This window comes from Equus caballus, chromosome 7, assembly GCF_041296265.1.
Source record: "Equus caballus isolate H_3958 breed thoroughbred chromosome 7, TB-T2T, whole genome shotgun sequence".
NCBI lineage: Eukaryota > Metazoa > Chordata > Mammalia > Perissodactyla > Equidae > Equus > Equus caballus.
Window position 1 is genome coordinate 79,126,391 of NC_091690.1, and position 12,345 is coordinate 79,138,735.

The following is a 12,345-nucleotide window of genomic DNA, read 5'->3' on the forward strand; positions in this document are numbered from 1 at the left end:
CTGATTTCAGCCTAAAATCTATTACTTGCTTCTTATCCAAGATGCCTCAGGGTCACCATTTGGAGGATGCCCTCTGGGCTATTGAGGTGTGTATGGAGCTAAGTTTCCTTTCACTAGATAACTCCAGAATGCTTTGATTTTTGAGTGCAACAATTTTATTGTTGTTATTATCTTTTTAAATTTCAAAGTAATATATGTTCTTTGTAATGAGTTTAAAAAATACAGAAAATGAATGAATTTAAATGAAGGCTTTGTGGTCACATGGAAGGGACTGTTGATGAGGGAATTCTGACATGAGCTATTGTGGATGATCCCTAAGGTTTCTTCTAATCCAGTGTTTCCCCTTTGGTTCAATTCCCTGAAACACCGAACATCTCACCACCAGAGCCATCTAGTATTGCCTGTTTCCTCTATCTAATTCCGTTACCACTTTCCCTGCAAGGTACCATGTGATATCCTCAGGTTCTCCACCGCCTGATTGTCTAACTAAATTTCCCAGTGTTTTTATTTGGCCCCCAAGACACGATTGTTTTAGGTTTAGGACAGCATCTTGTGTTCTGAACCACTATATGTACGTATATACACTATATATATGTACACTATATGGACATATAAGCACTGTATGTGTGTGTGTGTATATATATATATATATATTTACTTGATCAGGTTTGCTCAGTGTTATCTTTAGACGATCTGCATCAGATTAATCTGAGATCTGAGATGCTGGTTAAAAGTGAAGATTAAGGGCCTTCACCCAAGACCTATTAAATAAGAATATCCAAGAATGAAGTCAGGGATCAACATTTTTCCCTGGCCAAAACGTTTTATTTTTTCTGTTTGTTTAGGAAATTTTCAAACGTATTCAAAAGAAGAATAATATCATGAACTCCACATACATACTTCTCAAGTTTCACCAATTATTAACCCATGGTCATTGTTTCATCTATAATTTGAGGCAAATTCCAAACATCATGTCATTTGAATGTTTCCATATGTATCTACACAACATAACCACAATACAATTATCATATCTAAAATAATTAGCAATAATCTCCAATATCATTACATTTCAAATGTTCAAGTGTTCCTTGTATCATAAATCTTTCTTCATGGTGTAGTGTTTTAGATGCTGAATCATGTAATTGGTTAGGTTTCATTCTTTTCTATGACAAGCGGGGCGTTGAGACCCAGTTCTGTAGCCATCTCCGGCGACTTTACAAAACCTCATACATGCATTCTGGCTATTTACCTGACCCCTGACTTAATCTTCATTTCCCTTTTATTTCTCTTGGCCCTGATTTCCCCACAAAGTTTATTTTATCCTGTCATGCTGTATGTATTTTTAAAGCTGCCTCAAATCCTTTTGCAAGAAAGGTAAGTCACATGTAAGTGAACATATCAGTGATCTTGAGCCACTTGCCTTCCTTCATTTTGCACCAGTCTTTTAAACCAGTTCCTATTATCCCAGCTCCTGACCACGAGTCTCCTCTTCCTTTTTAGGTCCCACTCCACCTCAGTCTCAATGCTCAGCACCACTTTTCCAGCTCTGTCCTTTTTCGCTTCCCACCTCAGTAGTGATTCCAGGTTTCCTTTGCCTGCCCTGGAAGAACCACATTTGATTAATCCTGAGTGGTGCACTGGCTCCTCTCTGTCATCACCATCAGATTTCCTGTGGCCATGAGATGACTAGAGAGAGACACCAAATCCTTAAGTTTCAATATACTCCCTTTGGAAATCCCAGTCCTCTGGGACAACAAGAGGTTGGGAGGGCAGTTGAAAGAGGAGAGCTCCGGATGGGAAGGCTGGGGTGGGTACCAAATATGTCATTCATTTCTATGTTTTGCCCTGAGTTATATTTGTTGCCTTAAGAAGTAGAGATGGGACAAGGCTGACATGTGTGGGACTAGGACAATGGTTACCAATCTCTGGTCCCCTGTTTATCCTTCACAAGGTTCTCGCAAGTCTGAAGCAAATTGACAAGTTAAGGACAGTGCAGTGGTTTTATTCATAAAGCACAATGTAGTAATTTAAGAGAATGTTATTTGTTTTTGGTGTTAAAAGATTCTTTCTTGTATGAAATGTGTTGTGTGTTTTAACATTGGTATTAGCAAACTAAAAAGTTGATAGCCTATGTCAGTCCCCTTGTATTTTGTTCATGAACCAAGAAGTCTGAACAAAGATGAGTAGACAAGGATGGATGTCTTTTATGGATTTGACTTGGAAGGAAAACTGTGCTGGAGAACTGAGATTATCGTTGTTGTAATGATTGTCATGATTTTCATTCATTTGTTCCTTGTAAACCACGGAGCAGGATTAAATAAGGACTGTATTCAGAAATGTTTTGGGATTATAGACCCAACTGCACTAGAATGTACTAAACCATATGTATTTTACATACTACAGTAGCTTAAAAGTGTTCTTCATTCTTTTCTTAATACTTGCTCTTTGTAAAAACAGTCTAGGAGGGAAAGTCCCTCTAATTTCATCCCAACAGAAATGACTTGCTATATCTCCACGTGGTTTTCAATGTAAAAATAAACACTTTTACCATGAAAACATCAATATATACATATTGTCTATCAACTATAGACAGTGTGTCTTTTCCCCTCATTTTAGAAGGCAAACTGTAATTTTTCTTTCAGCTTCTTCTTTCTACCTCTTAATTTCTAACATCTTTTCTATTATTTTTAAGTTGGCAAAGTTGGATTTACATTCTGTTCTACAACCATATTTAAATCTTCCATGCTTTGTCTATTGCTTGGTTCTAAGAGTTGAAAATCAATAAATGGTGTGTATGTTATTATAAATGTAAAATTTTATTTAGCATAGAAGCAGGAGGTATACTGTGATTATTTTTCCTTTTATCAAAAACTTTTCCTCCTAGGATTCCTAATTTCGTTCTCTCTCTCTTTTTTTTACACTATTTGAAGATAAATAATGATATCATTAGAAACTGAACTCTCTATAGTGTCATTTCTTTCTTTCCAAATCATCTTTTTCTGAGGAGACCTCCTTCTGAGAGCCCTGTCTTCCTGCTCCAGGCTGGGCTGCGCCTCTCTAGGCCTGCCACTCAGCTCTCCCACAGGGAGTTCACTGGTCTGATCAGAGTGCAGTTTGTTTCCTGTACACTAAGTCCTTCTTCTGTCTCATTTTAATCTCATAAACCATCCTGAAGTAACTTCCTATTATAGGTGCATGGAGAGTAATCTCTGACTTCTTGTAAGCCTGAAAATGGCTTTTTCAGGCCTCTTACTTCATTGATAGTATGTTTGGGTATAGAATTCTAACTTGAATGTAATTTTTCCTCAAGTTTTCAGGCATTATTCCATTATCTAGTGTTTTTTCTGAGAAGCCCAACGCCAATATAGCTCTAATTTCTTTGTGTTTATATTATTCTTATCTTTTAAGCTTTTGTGACTTTCTCTATTTTTGTGTTTTGAAATTTTGTAACCACGTGTCTACTGTTGGGTTATTTTATTATGGGTGCTCAGTGGACTCCTATAATTTGTCCTTCAATTCTAGGGAGTTAAAAAAGAATTTTTCTTTGATGATTTTTACGTTCATTTTCTCTGTCCTAACCTTCTGGAAAACTTAGATGTTAGACCTCCTGGATGCATACTCTGTATCTCATATCTTTTGCTTAAATTTCCTGAATCTTTGGTCCACATTCAGGTAGATACTTCTTGACTTTACCTTCTGTCAGTTTTTTTGTTTGTTTTGTCAATCATGTTATTTTATTTCTAAGAATACTGTCTTATTCTCCATTCCATTTATTAGTAGTCTCCTCTGGTTTTATGGATGGAATACCTTCTGGAAACTTTCTGTGAATTAAATGTTTTTAAAGTTCTTGTTTCCTCCCTGATTTATCCTTCTTTTCTCTGGGAACATCTTTTTTTGCTTCTATACGTTGATCTGGTTGCTGTAAGATTTCCCTCCATGGCTGGTGATTCTTTTGCAGCTTAGTCATATTTAATAAGGAGGCAGTAGAAAAGCTGACTATGAGGCTGTGTATCTGTGGGTGAGATTTTAACAGACAAGATTTACTTTAAGGGGATTCAAGGGGCTCCATTTTTTGTAAGAACATGGAGGATGCTACTCTTGGGCACTAATTCTCACACTAGTTGCTTTGGTTTTTCCCTAGACAGATTGGACTATATTTTGGTGAAGATTTTCAATCCGTGCCCATGTTTGTAGTCCCACATCTCATTCTTAGCTGCCACCATGCTGGAAATGTCTGTGTCCTGAGCCTGAGTTCAGTAGGTCAGGTTGCCTACCCCTCAGGTGTGTCCCCCTTCTGCATCCTCTACCACTCGTCTATCAGCATACTGTCTTCCAGAAAAATTTCTTAGTTTATTGATGATCTTGTGCTGTACTCTTTGTGTTTGTGGGCTTATACTTTTTATTTATTTTTTTTATCACTTAATGGGAATCTCAGGAAGGAGAGGATATAAATATCTATGCAGCTGTGCCATTATGATCAAAGTCCCCCTTAAATATTTTATATACATATTTGTACCTGTATTTCATTATCAACATCAAGTTGAAATATCTGTAATCTTCCCCTGCTAACAATATAGGACATTTACTTTGTTTTTACTTCCTTCCTTCTTCTGTCCCCTATGTTTTATTGAAATTGTTGGAATTTAAGTGTGTGTATACTTATCATCCCTTTGCTCTAAGAACAGTTACGTTAAACTTCATAACCAGGAATTATTTAGATTTAATACATTTTTTACTGTTTTCTTTGCTTATCACTAATTCCTGTGATAAATAGTATGTAAGTATACATCTTACATACTATGTCCTTCCCTTCTTGGGTTCTCTATTCTGACAAATGTTTATTTGTTTGGAGAATTTTCTTAGGTTTTACGCAGGAAAAGGTACATGAGTGGTATATTTTCTGAGTCATTGACTTCTGAAAGTGCCTTTTTGTCCTCTTGTAACCGTGTGGCTGGCTGTGGAATTCTAGGGCTACCATCTCCTTTTCTTAGGTCAGGTGGGATCTCAAGGGTGTCTGTTTCTGGGTACTGCTGCAGCCATACTTCTTAGTCTCAGCCACTATTTTATAAATCTCACTGAGTATGTGAATTAATTTGCCTATTGCATTAATTTGTTTTATGTCAAGGGCATTTGTTCTGATGGTTCAGCTCGGTTAGCCTCTTTGAGTTGCTGATTTGGCCCATTTGTCCCATGACTTTTCCATCATTGTTGGTTTATGTGATCTTCCTGGCCCTTCACAGTTTAGGGGGGCAACTACTGTTCCTCTGTCCATGTGCAGTGATGGGTGCTCAAGCTTTTCCCTCGTTGGATAATAAGATTTGTTATTCTATAACAAGTCTGTAGGCTTGCAAGGGTCCCTTAGAATGATAGATGTCCAGCTGGAACGTCTGTTGGATCTAAGAGTGTTGTGGGGTCTTGTATGTGGTGTCCTGGGATATTGCTGCAGTACGTCATGTCCTACAGCCGGGGCTAATAGCTGGTAGAAGAGCATTCTGGTGACCAGGCGTGAGTGCAGGGCATTCCAGTCCACATCTTGCCTGGAAGGATGTTCTCCACGGGAGCTCTGAGTAGTTTCATGTACGGTCACCCCCAAGCAGCAACATCTGCAGGGACCTGGATCAGAACTGGGTTGCCATTTGCCTCCTTTCACCCCTGAATCACCATCTGGTTATTCTCTTGACTCTTAGACAAAAGGACCAATTACACTTTCCTATTCTTTAGGAAAATTATCTTTAGAATAATAATTTTTTGATGTCACTATTTTTTTTTCAGTTTTTGTTATGAAATATACCATAAAGGCCAAAGAGTATATGGATTTAAGACATATAAAGATCAATAAGACTACCTACTACCATCAATCAATACCTACCATCTAACTTAAGAAATAACTTCTCTTCTTCTAAACAAAGCTATTTTGTGATTCTAAGCGGATTCTCCCTCTCCCTTTCCTGCAGTTGTAGGTGTGAGGTGGGTGGTAGGTGTGGTCTTAGTGACTCCACGACAGTTTTCTAGCATTTCTTTTGGAAAAAAGAGAGAAATGTATAAATGTAGTGTCTAGAGGACACACTGAGCTATTTTCAAACAGAAGTCCTGCTGATGACTCTTAGTGGTTGGTGTGGCTGTGTAGGTCACCACTGGTTTCTCCTGGCAGGTGTTCCCTGGCCCACTGCTAACCCACATCATGCCTTTATGTGAATAAGAAAAAGCCACTCTTGCCATTTGCCAGAAATTTTCTATGATAACGATATGCACAAAAATCTGTCATGACTATGATTTTGACTAGCCCCTCCTGGAGTTTACAGATCACAACAAAATTCATGGCAAACATAGCAGTTGGCTACAGAGCTCCTCAGGTGGGCTTCATCCAACATTTACTGCACACCTACTGTGTGCCGGGCACTCTTTTAGATCTTGAGATTCAGTGCTGAGATAGCGACAAGATCCCTGCTCTCATGGATCGCCCATGACTGCACTTGTGAACAACCTGTTTTTTGGGCGTGTGAGCTGGGAGTCAGGTAACAAGCTGGAGTCATTCTTGAGTATCTTGTAGTTACTAGCAAAAGTGGGCCCAGGCTTTAATTTATTAAGAATATTGTCTATGCCAAGTAAACCCCGAGAGGCCTTGTTGTACCAAGTGATGAGTTCAGACCTCAGGTGGCATTCTAAATCCAGGGTGACCATATGTCCTTGTTTACCCTGGACATGTGATGTTCCATGTGATTATCAATATTACCACTTTTCCCTCTTAATAGTGGCCCAACCTTGGACAATAAATTATATGGTCATGTTTATTAGTCAACTTTTTTGCCATGGTAACAAATACCTTGAAGATCTTAGTGACTTAAGACATCAAATATTTAGGTTTTTGCTCGTGGACCTATGGATCAGCTGCGGTTCTGCCACCATCTATGGGTCGGGTTTAAGTTATTCCTTATTCTGGACTTTGAGCCTATACCATTGTGGCACGCAGGCTGAAAGATCAATCCTTATTTAAGACCTCTTCTCACAGCAGACGGTGGGAGCCCAAGAGTCCTCTGGTCCAACGTGGCATGGGCCATATCTACTCATATTTCATTGACTAGGACAAGCCACATGGCAAAGACCAATGTCAGGGCATTGGGATTTATACTTCTCCCTTGGAGGGGGCACTGTAGTGGAGGAGAGTGAATAATTGGTGAATAATATAATTATTACATCATACTCCTGAACCCTACTGCCTTCTGGTATACCCCTTCTCCAGCCTTTGCTGGTGGTCTCTTAGCAGTGTCTGTGTTAGGACAATGCCGAAGTGATTAACAGGATGTAGGGAAGGAGTTTTGCCTCTGTGTGGATTACAGAACGTATTAAGGGATTTCACTGTGTTGTGGAGCCTGTTTTGGTTTTAGCTTTCATTGGAGGGGGTGGGGGTAGATGTTTTCTGTGGCAGCCAGATTATCTGGGACAGTCTCCTCCTTCCCCTGCCTCCAGCACTACTGCCTATCGTCGAAGTTTGCGCCAATAAATTTTCCACTCTACTGTGTGAGCTGTCAGAACCAAGTGGACCCTGTGGCCAAACCATGCTCTCCCCTACCTCATATTGGGGCTCTATGAGGTGTAGCTTCTAGTGCTCTTTACTCTGCCCCTTCTGACTCTACTCCCTGTCCCCCATCCCTGCCTTTGTTGCTCTGTGCCTGGGATTTTTAATTTTTATTTTTCCTTCAGTGTCCCTTCATTTGCCTGTGTTAAATGTTCAGCACTGATTGGCTTTTTCTTTAAAACAATTCCAGAAATTCCTCAGTGTTACTGATTCACTGATGGATTGGTGGTACCTCTTTTTGTTTTCCGTTGTTATATAGTTTGCTTATCCCATTTCAGTGGGACTTGGGGAGAAAAAAGTAGCAAAGAATTGAGCTCAGTTACCCATGTTGAAACTGGAACCCCAGTGTTTTCAAACAGAGATGTAATACCGTTTCACCACAAAGGCAAACATTGATTGGGAGGCATGGAGGAGGCACATTAGATCCATCACCAGCCCTGGCAGCTGGCTTTCTGTCAAGAGCAATTTTTCATGAAGAAACTGTTTTATCATCTCATAAAAATAATCAAGTACCTTCAGAGTCATGTTGAAAAGCACATGTATCATAGGTGGTCAGCTTGACTCAGTGGGTAAGTGATTTGCAGGAGGGGTTCACACACATGCCTCGGCAGAAATACAAGCCTTCTCATATCACGGATTGTTGGTGTGCTGTGGATAGTTGAAACTGTGAATATTAAATAACTAATTCCTGATTTTCTCTTTCACTAGAATTAAAGTCTATGATGGTATGAAATGTGTCTGTCATGTTCTTCATTGTATCTCCAAAGCATAGCACAGTCCCTGGTACACAATGGACATTCAGAAAACTTTGGCTGAAACAATGCAAATATTAATGATGGGTAGTAAAGGCAAAACCTAGGGAGAATCTTTGAGGCTCCTGAGTGTAGTGGAGGGCAGTAAGGGCAGGTAGAGATGTCCTTTTAAGTAAGGAGTTTATAGCCATCACAGTGCCAGAAACAAGTTTCAGGTTGATGCCTCAGCCTGCCTGGCTCTCCTGTAGGGTGGGGTGGAAGCCTGGCATGGATTGGGCTTTGTTCTGAGACTTAGGAGCACAGCCTCTGGACACTGCACTGCCCTGGACCCTGGCTGAGGCCACAGGGCTGTGGTCCATGTAGCAGATCCTGTTGTTGTCCCGCCATGTCCCCTCACCCTTACCATGTAAGTGCGTGCCTGCTGACCTCCAAAGGCCAGCCCTTTCATTTACTTGCATGTGGGATTTTTCTGGCCACTGAAGCTTACTTTGCCACCTGTACTGTAGGTTGAAAATGCCCCTTGAGAGCTGCCCTCAAATCAGTGACTGAAAGGAGCTGATGTTATAAATAGCCCAGGTCCCTGGACCCAGGAGTAGGGTGCCTGAGGTGTGTGTGGCCTTTTCAGCAGGCTTAACCTACAGTCCCCCATGGTGGTAACTGGCTTGATAAAGCTCCCTTTCAGGCTGCCTTCCCTGGCTTATTTCCCTACTCCCCTACCTGTGTTTTCTTCATTTTCTAAATAATCCACTTGCCCTTGAACACTTGTGCCAGGTCTGCTAGGGAGAAACCAGACTGTAACAGTCAGCTCTGGGTCCTGGCACCTGACCACTGGGTGGTGGGTATTCTTGAGACTTCAGAGGACTTGAGCTTCATTTTGGATAGGCCCGTAAAAGTTGATATCAAAAATAGAAAAAAAAAAAGCACTCTAGTTTCTCTTGTTTTAAATACTTATTGCTTAAATTGTCCCAAAATTATATTCTGCAGCTCTCTGAGATGATGGAGGAATTTTTAAGGACAGTTGAAACCACTCTACTCACAAAGTAGCCATGATTTGTGTTGCTGTGGGATAAGGTCTTGGTTGACTTGCAGGGCATACCTAGTCCCCCTGAATGTACCGTCTCTTGCTATAGCAGGCTGTTTATTGTTTCTAAACATGGCCTGCCTGTTACCTTCTCTGTGCTTCTGTCTGAACCCTCATTGCCCTCCACAGCTGGCTCCCGAGGGATGAATGTGAGAGGGTTGTTCTGCCTGCACTGTGCAATGGGTGAGCATGGGAGGAGCAATCACACTGACCTTTGATCTTTGCTTCTTTGCAGATATCTCAGTGAGCCTGCTGACCCTTGTGGTCACTGCCTGTGGCCTCGCCCTCTTTGGCGTGTCTCTCTTCGTGTCTTGGAAACTCTGCTGGGTTCCGTGGCGAGAAAGAGGCCTGTTCTCTTGTAGCAAAGACAACAACCAGGAGCCTCTTAACTACACGGACACAGAGACCAATGAGCAGGATAACAGTGAGGGCTTCCTAGACCCTCCCACACCCTGCCCTGACTCCTCCATGAAGATCAGCCACACCTCCCCTGACATTCCCCTCTCCACCCAGGTGGGGGGCCAGGAGAACTGTACCCATGGTGTCCGTGTACAGCGCCAAGTCACAGAGCCAACCTCATCGGCTCGGTCAGTAATTCCCCCTTCCTTTCTGAATGCAAGGCAAGGACCACCATGTTCCCCTCTCTTGGCTGCAATGGCATTGATTAGCCAAGGAACCTGGAACCTTTCACATGTCCAGTCAGTATCAGAGACATGAATATGGGAAAACTCAGTGCTTCCTATCCTCCTGTGAGGTTGCTGAGCTCTGCTTAGTCTCTACTTAGTCCACAATAATAGCAGTTAACATTGCTGAGACTTACCATGTCAAGTACTATCTCTCTAAGAACTTTATGTGCGTGATTTTATTATAGCTCACAACTTTGTCTAAGACGGATCCTATTATCATTTTCATTTCACAGAAGAAGAAACTTAAGTTAGGGAGATTAAGTAACAAAGTCATATTTTGGTAAACACCCAAGGTAAGGTTTGAACTCTGGTTCAACCAACACCAGAGCCTGCGTTTTTAACCACTTTTCCATGCTGCTCTCCTGGTGCTATAGAGTTTATTCCCTGTGCCTCTGACCTAGCCTTGCTGTCACACACAAGCTCCCCTTAGAACCCACAAAGTGTCTGGAGGTCATCGTTCATCTCTAGCCTGTGAAAGGCCTGTAGAGTACCCAGACCTGGTCATTCTCTTTCTGTGGGCTGGATGCTTTATGCTCTTCAGCAGTAGAGAAATAATAGAGTGCAGTGATAAAAGGCAAGGGCTCTGGGGGTCAAGGAACTGGCTTTATTTACGTGTGTGATATTGGACACATTACTTTACCTCTGTATGTTTCCATTTCCTCGTCTGTAAGAGAGGAATAGTGATAGTACGAACGTGTAGGTAGTTTTAAGAATGAAATGATAGCGTGCACATCACATGCTTTGCACAGGCCTGTACCTGGTAAGTACAGAACGTGAGCTAACATTTTGCCTTCGGTATTCCTATTAGCATCATCATTATCATTGAGACTAGCCTCTCCCAAGACCCAGATGTTACATAAAGGTGGCTTTAAGGTTAAACAGCCAATTCTGAATCACAGTATATGAAAATTCTCTCTTCTTAAGAGACTTCAGGAAAAGAAACTCAGAAAGCAGCTTTCTTTAAAATGAAAATATTAACTTGAGTGATAGCCAGAGGAATAACATGTGCTGTTATTTGGAAAGTATGAGCACAATGTTGTGGGGGGGTAGTTTTTAAAAATCTTTTTTATTTGTTCTCTGGAAACAGAAATAAGATTTTACCCTTTTTTATGTTAATCAAGTTTATCCTAGAGGCTCTGCTCATTCACATTAAGTGGGATAGAATATGACAGTTTATAATTTAATTTTTTCAGAAACCTATTTTAGCATCATTTCCAATTCTGAATCAGAGAGCTGAGCCTAAAATATTCCTCTGCAAGGAAATGGATGGTTGTTTGCCATTTGATTTAGAAGAAATCCTCAGATTTTATCACTAGGATTTCTCTTCAGATTTAAGACTTAAATATAACTGGAGCTCTGTTTAGTGCCGCTGTGGAGTCTCTGCGATGGTGCAGACTCATAATAAAATCCTTTCAGCACTTCAATAACCAGAGCCTTTCAGATGGAGTCACCATTGAAATTATCTCTTCGGATTTACTCTGCATGTTAATTTTTCTGATCTAAGTTCCATCCATACAGGGCAACAGTACTGTTTTTCTTAGATTATGGATCTGAGGACTCTGCTATAATTCTCATGAATTGGTAGCAATCATGTCACTATAATTATCACAATATTTATTCTAGAAGACCATATAAGTACTCTGCATATCAAGAAATATAGTTCATTTAAATATAATAACTGTAGATATCTTCACCACTGATTTGTGGAAATTGGGTAGAAGGAGAAAAAATAAAAAGAAGAGAGTGAAGGAATTATCCCTGAAAAATGAATTTTACCCTTAGGTTTATTTTAGTTTTGGAGTCATGTAATTAAATTATCTTTTCTGATGGCCAAAATCAAGTTTAGTAATATCTGAATTATCATAAAAAAACTAAACTCTTTCCAACTGCATTTGACCTAATACTGATAATTTGCATCATTATGCATTTAAAACATCCTTATGTAAATTACTCCTGACCTAGTTTTATGGGTTATGTCTGGAAATACATATCTTTGACTCATGGTCTTACCATAGTAACAGTGGTATATGGTCTTCTAATTCTTTAGGGATTCTGTTATATTATAAACACACACACACACACACACACACGCACACACACACACAACCTTTTACTGACAAAATGGGAAAACAAATCAAATTTCTTTCAGGCTCCAAAACATTTTCAACATTCTTTTTTAGGTAACATTTTTGATGCCATATTTGAGGAGGGGAAGGTACTCTTTGCTGAGATGGCTTTAAACAGTCTGCT

The 12,345-nt window shown here is 40.3% G+C and overlaps 1 protein-coding gene across 2 annotated transcripts in view; it reads left to right on the top strand.

Annotated features, from left to right (window-relative positions):
* SYT9 (synaptotagmin 9) overlaps positions 1–12,345 on the top strand; it is a 181,494-nt gene that overhangs the window by 42,299 nt on the left and 126,850 nt on the right. For both annotated transcript variants that reach the window (XR_011441092.1, XM_023645955.2), the window contains exon 2: positions 9,645–9,996. Coding sequence is in view for 1 of the 2 variants with exons in the window: in XM_023645955.2 (XP_023501723.1) it covers positions 9,645–9,996 (352 nt within the window). In the remaining variant the exon portion in view is untranslated. The remainder of the gene's footprint in view (positions 1–9,644; positions 9,997–12,345) is intronic.